The sequence below is a fragment of the Taudactylus pleione genome, unplaced genomic scaffold (assembly GCF_031769625.1).
Source record: "Taudactylus pleione unplaced genomic scaffold, aTauple2 ptg000437l, whole genome shotgun sequence".
Classification (NCBI taxonomy): Eukaryota; Metazoa; Chordata; class Amphibia; order Anura; family Myobatrachidae; genus Taudactylus; species Taudactylus pleione.
In genome coordinates, this window is record NW_028284839.1 from 7,241,246 (window position 1) to 7,257,962 (window position 16,717).

Consider the following 16,717-nt stretch of genomic DNA (forward strand, 5'->3'; position numbering starts at 1 on the left):
ACAGCACAGCTCCCAGCTCACCTGCCCTCACACCTCTCTGCACAGCTCTCAGCTCACCTGCCCTCACACCTCCCTGCACAGATCTCAACTCACCTGCCCTCACATCAAACAGCACAGCTCCCAGCTCACCTGCCTTCACACCTCGCAGCTCACCTCCTCTACCAGCCCACCTGCCCTCACAGCACAGCTCACAGCTCACCTGCCCTCACACCACACCTCCCAGCTCACCTCCCTAACAAGCTAACCTGCCGTCACACCATAGCTCCCAGCTAACCTGCCCTCACAACTCCCAGCAGAGCTACCAGCTCACCTGCCCTCACACCTCCCAGCTCACCTGCCCTCACACCTCCAAGTCCCTCCCAGGTCACCTTCCAGTTTACCTTCCAGCACACACCACTCCGCGCAGAACTCTACTGGCTAGTGGCGCGCTGCACTCTTCTGCCCGGCGATGCTCCTTCTTCTCCTCACTCCTCGCAGCATATTGATTTTAGCTCCAGCCGCGGACCGGCAGCCAATTTGGGGCGGCCCTTAATTGGCTTGGGGCCGGCACCAAATGCAATATGATGCCGGTCGCTGCTGATTGGCTACCGGTCCGCGAGCCATGATTGGCTCGTGGCCGAAGCCAAGTTTAATCAAGCAGCGCATCTCTGACACCCAAACTTACCTCTCCTGGCCCGGCCTGGTCTCTGCTCTTAGCGATGGCGGTGGCTACTCCTCTGTTGCAGTGCGCAGACGTCATGACGTCACGCGCGCGGAAAACAAAACAGAAAACCTTTATTGCGCTGGGTCATGTCCCGGCGACCTGGTCCCAAGACCAAGTTCATGCCAGCCTGCGCTTGCTGATTACTTCAGCAGCGCAGGCACAGGGCGAACAGACGTGTGGCCGGGGACGGGGAGCATCCATTCCACTGTCTCCCGCAGCTGTGGTATGTGCATGCAGAGTGCAGCTTCAGGCGGCCCTGAAACACCAAAATAATACCGGCCTGAGGGGCAGATGGCACCCTGCCCCCAGCCCGGCCCGCTACTGGGGGTGTGTGAGCGGTTGCTCTGGTAAGTGCATCACCATTTGTCTGCATATACTGTGCGGGGTGCCAGTCTGGAGCATCCACAGGGTGCTGCAGCAACAATCCTGGCTGCAGGGTGCCGTTCCACACACCCTCCTAGTCAGGAGCAAGGGCCAGGGGGCGACGGTGTCGCCCACAGGTCGCCCATAGCAAGTTACGGCCCTGCAGTGCCTTATCTGGTATCTAGTCTAAATGTTACAATCATACATGATGCCCAGTCTAATATGCATAGCCTTATCTGGTGCCTAGTCTAATATGTAGAAAAGGCAGAGCCATAACTGGCCAAGTGTTACATGCCTTATCCGACGCTCAGTGTAATATTCAGAGCCTCCCCTAATATGTAACCGAACTCCAGTTTATTATTTAGGGCTCTATTTACTACAATCCGCATATTGAATGCGGATTGTAGTGTGATATTACCGAGTGAATTCGCATTGCGAATTCAGGCAATATCACAGGGATTTACAAGCTCTGTCCCTGCGGATCCCATCCGCACTCTAGTCGCGGTGTTTTCTGAAAAAATACAGCGACTAAGAGCCCGCGCATGCGCCGACCGACTACCGCTACTACCCCCCCCACCGACGCCAAGGCCGCCCCCGGCGCTAAGCACCGCCCCCCCGCGATCGCGGACCCCCGCGACCCCCCCTCCCCCCCCCCCCGCGACCCCCCCTCCCTTCATTACACTTACCTGCATCCTCCTGGCCTCCGGTGATCTTCTCCGGGCTTCCCAATCAGGTGATCTCCCATACTGCACTGGGACCCGATCACCTGATGACCGGGCCCCAGTGCACTGTGGGAGACCAGCTGACCGGAGAGGAGCCATCACCGGAGGCCTGATCACCGGTCCCTGGATTCAGGTAAGGAAAAATAAAAATGTTTAATTTTTTTTTCTTTTTTTTACAGTAATCAGCTTGCGGTCTACTTAGACCACATAGCTGATTACTGGTACCGGCTCCCGCCTCTGCTCTCTCCGTTAGAGCAGAGTGGGAGCCCGGTAACCGGGGGAGACCCTGGATAACGCCACCTCCAGGTGGCGTTATTATCACAGGGCTTCCCCCGGTATTTTTTTACAATTTATTTTTAGTAACTTGCACACAGATCACATTTCCCATTACAATTATGGGAAATGCGATCTGCTTTACTAAAAATAAGTGATACTAGGGGTTGGAGTAGAATTTTACTAATTCTACTCCAATTGCCCTGTAATAACTACAGGTGAAACTAAAATAATGTGAAAAGGGTGTGAAAACACCCTTTTTCACTTTATTTTAGTAAAAATAATGTTAATAAATAGAGACCATAGAGAGGTGATATGTAATCCCAATACACTTTTCTTATGATTGAAACTTGGAGTGCTGCCCTATTCTTTCCTGAAGGAATGCCTAATCAGCTGCACTAAGGAAGCATCATTATATATATATATATATATATATATCAGAAAAATAATAGAAACAAATAGCAGGTGTGCTGTCACTGCTAGAAATGTAATGGGATAGGCTGCTAATTTGGGTGTAATCTAATCCCCCTCTCACAAAACAAAAGAACAATATAATCACCGAAATATAAAAAAATCTCTCCAGCTCATAATAATCATCCAAATAGGTTTTATTACATAAAATCACAGAAAGACATCAATAAAAATATTTCAGCACAATTAAAATCTCAGCCTCAGAAAAGGATAATACAGGTTGAGTCTCCCATATCCAAATATTCCGAAATACGGAATATTCCGAAATACGGAATATTTTTAGCATGACTGAGATAGTGAAACTTTTGATTTTTGATGGTTCAATGTACACAAACTTTATTAAGGCACACAATTATTAAAAATAAAGTATAAAATGACTTATAGGCTGTGTGTATAAGGTGTATATGAAACATAACTGAATTTCATGTATGTACACAAACTTGGTTTGAGCCACAAAATTATTGAAAATATTGTATAAAATTACCTTCAGGCTGTGTGTATAAGGTTATATGATTCATAAATGCATTCTGTGTTTAGATTTGGGCACTATTCCTAAAACATTTCAATATGATATGCAATTATTCCAAAATACGGAATATTCCGATATCTAAAATACCCTTGGTCCCAAGCATTTTGGATATGGGAGACTCAACCTTTATAGCAGTAGTTATTCGCAGAAGAGGAGTTCTGTAATACTGAATAGTCCACATAATAAGTGAGAGTCTCACTGAGATAGTTAATATAATCCTATAAAGGTGTTGCCAGTCAGAAAAACACAATTCCAATGCTTGATTAAGTAGACTATTCAGTATTAGAATACACAGAATTCCTCTTCTGCAAATAACTACTGCTCTATTATCCTTTTACTGAGGCTGAGATTTTAATTATGCTGAAATATTTTTTTATTGATGTCTTTTCTGTGATTTTTTTAATGTAATAAAATCTATTTGGTTGATTATTATGAGCTGGAGAGATTTTTATATATTTTTGGAGATGAGATTTGGGCGCTGATTATATTGTTCAGAATAATAATACATGACAAAGTTCATATATTTTCTTAGAGCACTGGAAACATTTCCATTGAAAGTTAGCTGTGTAACTGCCCGGATCTGATAACGTGCCTCAGCGTGATGACCTTGAACTTGCTAATGTCGTGACGTTTTGCGGTAACAGGCAATCTTCTCCTGTCAAGTCTTGTTCTGCCTAATGTATACTGGACATTTGGTTGTATTTGCTAGTAGTGTGTTACTTGCATCTGTATATACACTGCCAATTGAAAGGTTTCTAATGAAAAGACAGTAGTCAATATTTGAGCTAGATTTAATTTAGATTTTAATTTCAGATGTATATTTTCCCTTTCTACAAGTGTATTTCACAGCATGCAAAGTAGGAGATGACCTGTATATCTTTGCAGCTCTTGATACAATGTTCAGAGCTTTGACCTAGCATAGGATGTATGGTGGCAAAGATGATGAATTTGTTAAACACGTTTCCAGCATAAAATCACAGTTTTAAAGATCTTTCTGTATAATCCCAGCTTTTGTTATATTACTGTGAGTGTAGCGAAAGACCCATAATCAACATAATTAGATACAGACTAAGGGTGGCTCGGAGGCATGGTGCCCCGGGTCCCCTCTCTGTCAGCCGCCCCCTTCCCTCCTGCCCGGAGCACGCTGCTGCACTGTGCAGTCCTGCAGGCCGGATGAGACGGGGTGAGCCGAATGACAAGTGGGGGCTGGTAATATGATGAGTGGGGTGGCCCGGATGATGAGCAGGGGCAGGCTGGATGATGAGTGGTATATGGCGCTGAGACGAGGGGGAGGACCAGAGGGGTATGGATGGGCCCCCTGTCTTAAGTGCACTGGGGCCACCAAAGGCTTAGGGGTCTATGTACTAAGCAGTGATAAGAGACAGAATGAAAAGTGATAAGGTGCCAGCCAATCAGCTCCCAACTGCCATCTCACAGGCTGTGTTTGAAAAATGACAGTTGGGAGCTGATTGGCTGGCACCTTATCACAGACTTATCACTTTTCACTCTGTCTCTTATCACTGCTTAGTACACAGACCCCTTAATCTGGCCCTGCCCATGATAATGTTTTGTGCTTTGGTCTGATTGGGTTTTAGAAATAAGCAATGCTAAAGTGTATCTGCCTCCTACACCAGTGTATGGTCCAAATCAACAGGGCGGTAGCGCCCCTACTCTCTCTCCAACACATCTCCCCTCCCATCACCATCCCACCCCCCACCCCCCCCAAAAAAAATCTCAGGCTCCTATCAGCTCCTTTGGCCCCTCTGCACTGTCAACATCCCAATATCATGATGTCACCTGGAGGTCTCTTCAGGGAGCAAAGAGCAGGGAGCAAGGAGCCACTTCATGGAGGCAGGAACAGGTGTTGCCGGGGCGATCATTTATGATTGGGACAAACAAGCAGCCATGGTGCCCCTTCTCCTTGCGCCCTGGGCACACCAGTGGTATGGCATTGCATACCTATATTCTTAAAAATACAGCACAATTCAAAGAAATAAGGGGCACTGAAAGTCAGGCCACAATATGGCTGCCTCCACTGTGTGTGAGTAAGACCTACACACATTATCTTTTGTGGAGTTGGGGGCCGGTTGGCATTTTTTCTTCTTGGGAGTGTGGTGCTGGTCCTGGATGTGACTTCATAGCCCAGTGCCACACTCCCTGTCCACTGCCAGTATGGATTAGCAGCCGAAGCTCAGTATGGGGGGAACACTGGGCCTGATTCAGAGGCGCTCGTAAAAAGCGAGCGCTCGCTCTGAAACAGGGCGGGCGCATGGTTTTTAAGTTGTGGCCTCTTGGCCGCTGGGTTACCACCCACAGCTTATGCGAGCGGCCATGATGATGGTCGCGATGGTCAAGACCATCGCGACAATCGGGCTTGCGACGAGACCCTTGTGGTAAGGTCTCGTGGCCGCAAGCCCCAGAGAGCTTTCGGCTCTAACAGAGCCAGAAGCTCTCTCACTCTCACTGACATCACTGGTGATGCGTCCGCACTGGCCCACCATCGACCCGGTTGCGAGCACACATCGCTTGCGACCGGGTCTGATTCAGGCCCACAGTGAGAAAATAAAAACACCAAAAGAATAACACACTCACTCAGAGATTTAGGCACCCCCTAAACGCCCGCCTATGTTTACCTAGTGTTGTTAGCGCCAACCCTGCGTGTAAGCCACGGGAACACATAAAGCCATTTATTAACTCAGCTCTTTGTAAAGGAAGTTTATGGAAAGTGGCAGCATGTAATATGTAAATATTGCATTATATTCTGAATAAACAGAGCTTTTATAGATATTCAGTGACAGTAAATATAAATCAGTTGGCTGGCCTTTATGACACATCTTTCCAGTTTAAAAAAACCCTATGATAACCGACGGCATATTTACATAATTCTGCTTTTAATTGCATTGTTTTTATGCATATTCCAATGGAGAATATTGTTACCTGGTAAGCTTTACCCCTATTACACACCAAAAGGTTAGGAACTATTGCTCCAGCAAGGCAGCACCGCCGAGGGTTAAACCACCAGTGGTCCATAACCATTACTTCTTTAATGTTCAACATGAGGAAATTACAGAAAGATAATGTGGGACGGTAAACTGGATCTCAATTGGGCGCCAAATGGAAGAGGTGATTTTGAATGGCTATCGAAGCCTATTATCACATCTGCAGTATAACAATTCCATAGTAGGCCATTATTCTGACTGGGCAATGCATTACCTCACACATAAAGGTTTGGCTTGATGTGCTAAAAGCTTAAGGTGCAGCCAAGAGCTTTTATCTCATGCAATACCAGACACAAAGTGATATATTTCCTATTGCAGGCTTTACTTCCAGGCTCTCTGTTTACAACTCAGCTGTTCTATATATGCAAAAATCCAGTAGAACATCTGGATCAGAGACAAACAGCAATGATAGATGATTCTGCGTTCTAAATTTATTTCATTATTTTTTCCTTAGCTTGCTGCCATTCAGTGCAGGGTTCGTTGCCAAATGGGCCTAGGAAAGCAACAAATTAAAAGGGATCATTTACATAATGCCGGGCAACCGTTCAGCAAACGCATCCTGGAAATGGGACCTTTATCTGCGGGTATATGAAGATCTTGAGACATGATACAGGAAGTAATTGCTTCCAATCAGGTACACACAGGTTATTGTGGGTCTGATTGTCAGAAACACCTTATGTCGATGTCGGACGCAGTTGTGCGTTGAAGTCGCATCGCGCATGTGTTCTGATTGTGTTTGTACAGCGATTTTTTTGACGCATACACGCATAAGTGTATTGCAAATGAATTGACCAATGATTAGCAAGGTGGCTGGCGTATGGAGATGAACCATGCTATGGCATGTTAGGAGACTGTCGCAGATGGGTCGCTGAAGTGGTTGTGTACGCAGGGCCTGATTCAGATTTTTGGGCCAACGCAGCCGCAGCTGCGATTTTCACAGCTTGGGATGCAAGAAAATATGCTAAGGGAACAGCGGTCGGGACATGTATTATTTATTATTACTATTTATATAGTGCACACATATTCTGCAGCGCTTTACAGAGATTATTTTGGCCATTCACATCAGTCCCTGCCCCAATGGAGCTAACAATCTATATTCCCTACCACATGTACACGCACACACATACAAACTAGGGTTATTTTTAGTTGGGAGCCAATTAACCTACTAGTATATTTTTGGAGTGTGGGAAGAAACCGGGATACCTGGAGGAAACCTACGCAAGCCACGGTTGGACTGGCCCACAGGGGTACAGGGGAAATCCCCGGTGGGCCCCACTGCCTGTGGGCCCACCCTCCTCCTCTAGGTGTCAGGTTCCAGACCTCAAAATATAGATTGTTACTCTACTAGATGGTCAGTCACGAGGTGGAGCAGTAACACTAATCAACATGGGGGCTTGGTTCCCTTCAATAGTAACTACACCAAGATTTGTCTAATTGTGAGCTATTAATCTGTGGTGGCTGGCCACACCCCCACTGGTGGATGACCACTCCCCTTAAGCATGGGCCTCTAGAACTGCATTCCCCCGGTGGGCCCTTCTTGTCCCAGTCCGTCACTGACGCAAGAACAGGTTGAATATACAAACTCAGCACAGGTATGGCCGCGGTGGGAATCGAACCCACAACCTCAATGCTGTGAGGCAGTAATGCTAACCATTACACCGTCTGTGCAGCCCCATGTACGGAGACGCCCACCGGAGCCTCTGCAGCTGTTCACAACTGGGTACACATACGCAACATCAGACGCTAGTCAGACAAATATCGACTTCTTGAGTCTATGGTCACTTAGACTGGTGCCGCAACTGGGACACAGGAGTCATGTGTGCTGTGTACGGAATCGCAGATGTAGGAATGTCACGCCCTCCCCAGGAACAGTCAAGACACGCCAGCGTTTATAGCCAACACTCCATGTTGCCTCCTCCTGACTGTCAATCACACTGCGAATAAAGACTTGCAGCATGCGACTACGGTAACGTATCTTCATGCGTGTGCAGTGGCAAAAAAAAAATCGCTCCATATGTGAAAACTTGGGCATAGCGTTCAACTCCGAATCAGGTCCACAAATGTCTATTAGCTCACATAGGAGGCCGTAGTCTGCACCTGCCATTGGGCTGGTGCACATTTCGAGGGTGCAACCGATAGTAGCTTCTAAAGACACCCTGGGCAGTATTACAGCATTGCATTACTAGCCCCAGTGATCAGCTCTGCTCTTCCTTTTGCGTGGTCTAAACAGACCGCAAGCTGATACACGGCAATAAAAAAAAAAAATTCACTTACCTGACTCCATGGACCGGTGGTTGGTCAGCTGGTCTCCCATGTTGCACTGCGGCTCGGTCATCAGCTGACCGGGTCATGGTGCAGGATGGGAGATCAGCTGACCGGAGGACATGGAAGACATCACCGGAGGCCGGATCATGCAGGTAAGTGTAATTAAGGGAGAGGGGGGGTCAAGGGGGGTCAAGGGGGTCCACAATCGCGAGGCTTAACAACGGGGGCGGGGCTTAGTGCCGGGGAGGTGCATGCGGTCGGCGCATGCGTGGGGCGCTGGTCACGGTATTTTTTTGCGAAGATACCGTGACTAGTGTGCGGAGGGGATTCACAGGGACAGAGCTTCAGTGGTGTAACTAGGGTATTTGGAGCCCTGGGCAAATTTGAAAAAGGAGCCCCCCCCCCTGATATGTGTGGAAAAAAATGGGCGTGGTCACTTAAAAATGGGGCACACCCCTTTATTTTCATGCTGAACATTCCTATCCATATGCACCTTAACCCCAGTAGTGCCCCTTATACAGTACCCCCAGTATGCAGTTGTGGGCCCTCTTATGCAGGCCCATAGTGGTGCCCCTTATGCAGTATCCCCAGTAGTGGTCCTCCTTATACAGCCACCAATTAGTTCCCCTTATTCAGTGCCCCCAGTAGTGGGTCCACCAAATGCAGTGCCCCAATTAGTGTTCCCCTTTATGCAGTGTCCCCAGTAGCAGTCCCCACAATGCAGTGCGCCCAGTAGTGGTATCCCCTTATGCAGTGCCCTTTATATAGTGCCCCCAGTAGTAGTCCCCCCCCCATGCAGTGCCCTTTATATAGTGCCTCCAGCAGTAGTTCCCCCCCATGCAGTTTTCCCAGTAGTGGTCCCCCTTATGCAGGAACCCAGTAGTGATCCCCCTATCTAGTGCCCCCTGTAGTGGTCCCCCCAGTGCAGTGCCCCTAGCAGTAAGCCCCTTACATAGTGCCCCCAACAGTAGTCTCCCCCCCCAAGCAGTGCCCCAGTAGTGGTCCCCCTGGTGCAGGCCCCCAGTAGTGATCCCCCCTATCCAGTGCCCCCTGTAGTGGTCCTTCCTATTATTGCCCCCAGTAGTGGTCCCCCCAGTGCAGTGCCCCTAGTAGCAGGCCCCTTTTATAATGCCGCCAGTAGTAGTCACCCCCCAAAATAGTAGTCCCCAGTAGAGGTTCCCCCTCCCGATTAAGTGCCCCCCATAGTAGCCCCACCAGTAGAGATCCTCCCAGTAATGGTGCCCCAAGTAGTAGCCACCCTCAGTAGAGGTCTCCTCAGTAGTAGCCACCCCCTTCCCCCGTTGTGCCCCCAGTAGTGCAGACAGGTTTAAAAAAATATATATATACAAATATACTTACCTGAATCCATGCTGCTGCTCTGGACCGTGACACCGCTCCCGCCGCCCGCCAGTCCTCCCGGGCTGGCGCGCTCAGCATTATCGGAGAGACGTCATGATATCATGACGTCGGTCCCATTACCCACTGCGGGAGCCGGACGGAAGCCCGGCTCTTGCAGTGGGTGCTGCAGCAGTCAATGAGAGTCTATCTGACTCTCATTGGCTGCTGTTTAACACACGCATCGCCACCAGCGGCCACTTTCCAGTCGTCTTTACAGCGCCGGACCCCCGCGGCGACGTGGGACTCCGGAGAGGTAAGTAATACTATGGGTGCAGGGTGTGCGGTGCAGGCACACCCTGCACCCATTATAGATACGCCCCTGTCTCCTGAGCTCAAGCATGGATATCCTTAAAACCTGGACAGTAATGCCAGACTTTGGGAGCCTCTGAGTTACACCCAAAAATGATTCTAGTCATGAAACCATTGGCAGGAAACTCGATGGTTTGAAGTTTAACTATTGGTGCACATCCCTGCTTCATGACACGGCAGGCCAATCAGGGAAGTGGGCGGCTTGATGGGGGGTGAGCTCAGAGCCAAGCCCCCTTAGCTCAGTGCCATGCCCCCTGAGGAGAGAAGACAAAAACGAAAACCCTAGTAGCCTCTGCGCCCTCGACGGCGGAGAACCATCGGATCTCAGCCATCAATGACAAAACCACTGACCACCGGTGGCAAACCATCGATCATTGCTAACCATGGATGATTGATGGCCATCCCTACTTTCACTAATATATGGCATTGTGTGGTAAGCAACTTCTGAATGATTTTCTGCTGTTCAGATACTGAACGCTGTTTGCCATTATTTATTTGCAGCATTTCAAAACATTATTTAGCTTCAATTCCACTCTAAAATGGTATCATATACTTTAAAGTACGAGCTCGTTCCCTGCTTTAGATGAAAATTTTTGCTGTGATGTGATCGCTTTAGTTGCCGCTGAGTTTACAGATGCACAGCCCCCCCCCCACTGGGCCCTGCTTTACCCTATATAGCTCTCCTCATACCAGAATTAGATTGTGATCTCTTCAGGGCAAGGATGAATTGTTTGAATTATTCTGTTGTGAACAGAACTGCCTGTACAATTTTAATGAAATGCCTTTGATGTAATGTATCTCTGTGCCCCACATTATTTGGCAGACGTTTTTGGTGAGACATGATTTACATAAAGGGCTCTGAAACTGCAGTCTCTGAAAAGGTAAAATCAAAAAGCATTTGGCCTTCATGCGAGGCATGGGAGCAGTGTAAATGTTACGTTTTATGGTAAAATTAAGTACCAGAATACATTTAACTGCCGACATAACAGTATAATTACTTTCAGCATTAGTTTCTATTGGAATTGAATTATTGCATCAAGTTACTTTAAACAGAAATACAGGACTGCAATAGATTTGTACATATACAGTAGCAGCAGTGTACAATAGGTTTATGCTTGTGCAGCCCCGGGTAATGCTGAACCTATATGATTAAACAGGGGAAAACGCAGAATTTCTATATACAGGGTTTCCAAATACTTGATTTGAGTGCGGCCAGTCTATGAAAGGGGGCATAATTAGTAAATAATAAGCTATTGTCTGCCTCATACAAAGTGCAGTTTATGTTATGTGCAGATTATCACATTAAGGGCTCTAGTTATTACCATTATTTTTACTAAAATAAAGTGAAAAGGGGAGTTTTCGCACCATTTTCACATTATTTTAGTTTCACCTAAAGTTACTACAGGGCAATTGGAGTAGAATTTGTAAAATTCTACTCCAACCCCTAAGTATCACTTATTTTTACTAATCAGATCGCATTTCCCATAATTGTAATGGGAAATGCGATCTGTGTACAAGTTAATAAAAATAAATTGTGGAAAAAATACCTGGGGAGGCCCTGTGATAATAACGCCACCTGGTAGTGGAGTTATCCAGGGTCTCCCCGGTTACCGGACTCCTGCTCCGCTCTAACATACAGAGCAGAGTCCGGAGCCGGCCCCAGTGATCAGCTGTGTGGTCTAAACAGACCGCAAAAAGATCACTGCAAAAAGAAATAGTCAAAAAAATGTAGCCATATGAATTTATGGCTAAAAAATATACATGAATATAGGCCAGTGGTACAGGACACACACAAGGGTCAATATATAAATTATCTGAATGTTTAATAATAGGTTTATACTATAATCATTATAGAGAAATGAATGTAAATAATATAAATGTATGTAATTGTGAACATAAATGTCTGGGGTATTAGCCAGTGCAGCGGCACGAGGTAGTTTAGAAAGTGCCAGAAATGGCATGAGCTCTGACCAGTGGCAGTTAGGTGCGGTAGGGATACTCGTGCTGCGGAGGCGATATAGGGGTGCTGGCGCAGAGTCCAGTCTGCAGTTCCCCAACAGTGCTCATGCTGGGAGTCTCTCTGGCACTACTTTAGGAGTGAGCGCTAGTAGCAGCAGCGGCCGGGAGCTCCAGCACTGAAGCCAGAGTGGGCATTACCTTTGTGTTTGCCGGAGACAGAGCTGTGTGTTCTGGCTTGGCTCCAGCGGTAAGCAGCAACAGGAAGCCGCATCATCGGAAGGGGCATCCCCTGATCTGAGGTCAAGCAGGAGGCGGAGAGGAGAGGCGGAGCCTGACGTGTGAACAGGGGCTGGAGATACGCTGACAGCCTGAGAGCTACGGAGTGTAGCCAGCGCCTCAGCAGTTGATACAGTGTAACCCTTTCAGTCCCTGACAGCTATCCAGAGTGGTTGTGAGTACTATAAAACCCCACACCACACTTACAAGCATCATTAGTAAAGCAGACTGGCATCATTTCTAAGTATACAGCAGGGGATATATCAGAGAGAATCCCTTTCTTGTCAGCAAGGCACTATGAATTAAGGGATATAATACTGCTATATGCACCTGTATAGCCAACGCAGGAGAAAAGTATCAAATAGAAGAAGGATACAATTGTAGCAAGACTTTACACGTCTATAGTTACTGTGTGAATTCTGATCTCAAGTTTGGAATTCAGAGTAAGAGTATTGCAGTAGATAAAGCACTGGCTTCTACACTCTAGAGACTTATATGTATATCTTTATGTAAATTACAGAGTCAGAGGATTTTCGTACATATATATAAGCCCTAAAAGGATGCATAAACTTGGATAAATCTGGGGCTCATCCTATAAACATTCTTTTGCCTAGGATAATCCTGGATTCTACTCTTTAGGACTAAGACATTTTAGTTGAAGAGACAGGACTCTTTATATAGACTCATCTTCATTAATTCTCTTCACGAAATTGACTATTATATATTTTAACTGTGAATGTTATTTACAGAAATCCATCATTATAGTTTTATTACAGTATAGCGGATTTATTGCATGGGGAGGGAATGTTCATGGGAATTGTATTGTGATATTACCTGTATATTTATGCGTATACTTTATAAGGCCTGATATATGATGACAATATATGTATAAAAACAATAACCCTGTATAGAACTACTTACCTTAAGATATCTGATGGACGTCTTTCATCGGGAAGCTGTGAAGGAAGAAATGAGACAGGTGTTGATTTAAGTGCAATGTATAAATGTCGATTTATAAGTACTGTGTAAATATTTGAATCCAAACAAAACATTTCATTATACACATTATATATTAGGGCAACCCTAGGATAGCCCTTATAAAATAGCCTAGGTGGAGGAACACAATATAAGGATAAAATATATACATATATAGCTACCATCCTTAGAATTAGTGGGGCTACATTTGGAGGCACTGCTGAGATCTACACTCAGGAGAAATGGAGTATTTTAGCGGAGGAGATTTAAGGGCATGGTGCCATAGGAAAGGCGTAAGCCCTAAACAGTGTTTTGGAGTAGGGGGAAACTTTTCAGAATTTACTGACGACTATATTACAAAACAAGTAAAACCATTATATGGGGGTATACAGCCACATATTATAGATAAATGGAGGGGAGATTTGGGATTGGTGTGTGTAATATTGATAGAGACTGAGAGAGATTTAGACCCAAATCTAATCCAAATGATGATGGTGGCGGACAGCATGTCAGGAAGGAGATGGAATATTATTTGGCCTAGTAGTGAAGATGAAGAGGCTGAATCATCTCCCTTATTAATTGACCCCAATTCTGTTGGAGATAATGTTGACCAGGGGAATAATGGAGAAAAGGATAGTAACATAAATAAATTAGGAAGCCAATTTGAGACCATAATAACCATAATGTAACTCAGCTAGAAAAGTGGCACTATGAAGGCAGCTATCGTAGACTAAGAATCTTTTCAGGCATTCAACCAGTTCCCGTAGGGGAGGAAACTTTTGAAGCCTGGAGGGAGACGGCCATACAACAAACCGAGGAGTGGAAATGTCCCGACTATATTAAGAAAGAAAGAGTGGTGGTGAGCCTTAGGGGACCTGCAATGGGAGTTATACAGGCCACCCGGCGTAGTAATCCAGACGCCACTATTGAAACTTATTTCGAGGCATTGGACTATGCCTACGGAACCCTGGAAGATGTGGGAGATCTCATTTCCAGGTGGCACCATACTTTTCAGGAACCTGGGGAGAAATTAAGTGTATATCTATTTAGACTAGATAAATTGCTATATAAAATAATAGAGAAAGAGGGATTACAAAAAGAGGATATTGATGAAAATTGAATGATACAACTTTTGAGGGGTGCTTTGACCACTGACCCAGTGGCACAAAAAATTAGATGCTCTGAAATTAAGAAAACCTCACCCTCTTTTAATGAGCTTATGAAGGAGATAAAACAGGGTGAAATGCTCATAGATATGCGGGAACATACAATAAAGAAAGTTAAGGTAGTGGTACCTGCTCTTGAACAACAGTCATTTGAAGAAAAAATAATTAAGCTAATGGAGAAGCAGAATAAAAAAATTGACCAATTCATAATTTCGCAAACTTCAATGCCCCCTCCCAGAGGAGTATCTTCATTAATGCCTAGTAGAGGTATGGGTAGAGGGGTTAGGCCTGTAATTAGAGGATGCTTTAGATGTGGACAGATGGGGCATCGAGCATATCAATGCAGTCAGAACCCTGGAACCAACAATAACACCTCTGGTACCCTTGGTAATAGTGACTGTAGCAGGCCGGAAAACGGTCAGGGGAGGTCTGTGACCCCCACACAGGCCCCCTAGAAATTAGCTTGAGTGCCATGGGGAGTACATGGTGGAGTGGGATCCTACCTGATGGTTTAATGGGACCCTCCCCCATGATGTCAGCAAGAATAAATGGACAGCCGTGTGAAATTCTGTTGGATAGTGGCTCACAGGTCTCTATCATTTTTGAATCTTGGTATAATGAAAACTTGTCTGAAGTTCAAATTCAGCCATTAAATGGATTAGTCATTTGGGGACTCAGCGCAGAGAAGTACCCATATCTAGGATACGTACAGGTGACCTTTGGAAATCACAAACCCAGTAGAAGGGAAATTGCATGTACCATTTGATGCATTCATTTGCCCTGAAATCTCAGAAAGGAGAGATAATTTACCCATAATCGTGGGTACTAACACCAAACTATACCATTGCCTCTCAGAGTGGTGCAAAAATGATGACAGAGGGTCTGGATCCCATGTTTTGACTCTACAAGTAGAAAAGGGGGAAGAGTCTAATCAATTTATTACTTGTTTCCAAGGAAGTGATATTCCTATTATTAAACAAGAAGAATTAATAACTGCAATACAGAAGAGGGCCCAGGTTTTTTCTGCTGGAGACTGGGATTTAGGTAAAGCCAAAGAGGTTGAGCATAGTATCAGACTTAATGATGAAACCCCGTTCAGAGAGCGTTCCCGCAGAATAGCGCCTGCTGATTTCGATGATGTCCGGCATCATTTGAAAGGATTGCTAGAGAATCAGGTGATTATAGAGTCTAGTAGTCCCTATGCATCCCCTATTGTGGTGGCCAGAAAGAAAAGTGGAAAAGTAAGGATGTGTATAGACTATAGGACTCTTAATCAGCGTACTATACCTGACCAATATAGAGTGCCTCGAATAGATGAGGCTTTGGATTGTCTCCAGGGAAGCAACTGGTTCTCCGTTTTGGACCTCAGGAGCGGATTTGATCAGATACCTATGAGTCCCAATGATAGAGAAAAGACCGCTTTTATTTGTCCATTGGGGTTCTTTGAGTTTTTGATGATGCCGCAAGGAATCAAGGGAGCCCCAGCTACATTTCAGAGGACAATGGACAGAATCATCGGAGATATGAACTATAGGGAAGTAATAGTTTACCTTGACGACATCATCGTGTTTGGCAGTACTTTGGAGGAACATAACACTCGTTTACTCAAAGTTCTAGATCGGCTAATAGAAGGAGGACTAAAATTGTCGGTGGATAAATGTCATCTGTGTCAATCCTCAGTAAAGTACCTTGGACACATCGTTAGTCGTAACGGGATAGCTACAGACCCATCCAAGGTTGAGGCAGTAAATAATTGGCCCCATCCTACAAAATTAAAGGAATTGCGGTCATTTTTAGGTTTCTGTTGATACTATCGCAGATTTGTGCCACAGTATTCAACCATTGCCAAACCATTAACTGATTTGACAAAAGGTTATTCCCCTGTGAAGAACACTAAATTAGGAGAGTCGGGAAAGAAAAATAATAACTCTGAATCATATCACTGGCCTAATGAACCATTTGGAGATCAGTGGACACAGGAATGTGAAGGGGCTTTTCTGAAGCTTAAAAGTTGTTTAACTCAAGCACCTGTGTTAGCATATGCAGACCCTAATCTACGGTATACCCTTCACACTGATGCTTCTCAAGGGGGGAGTACTGTATCAAAAACAACAAGAAGATATGAGGCTTATCTCTTTCGTCAGTCGGGGACTTTCAAAAAGTGAAAAAAGATATCCCACTCACAAACTAGAGTTTCTAGCGTTAAAGTGGTGTATAGTTGAAAAGTTCCATGACTATTTATACGGAGTGTTTTTTGAAGTACTGACTGTTAATAACCCATTAACATACATTCAAACCACTGCCCGACT

At 45.5% G+C, this 16,717-nt stretch overlaps 1 protein-coding gene across 1 annotated transcript; it reads left to right on the forward strand.

Moving 5' to 3' along the window:
- Window positions 1-737: 737 nt before the first annotated feature.
- LOC148505796 (paraneoplastic antigen Ma1 homolog) lies at window positions 738-14,362 on the forward strand. Its single transcript, XM_088447770.1, has 3 exons — window positions 738-926; window positions 6,515-6,644; window positions 13,989-14,362. The coding sequence occupies exons 1-3, from the start codon at window positions 738-740 to the stop codon at window positions 14,360-14,362; spliced, it is 693 nt and encodes a 230-aa protein (XP_088303896.1).
- The last annotated feature ends 2,355 nt before the right edge of the window (window positions 14,363-16,717 follow it).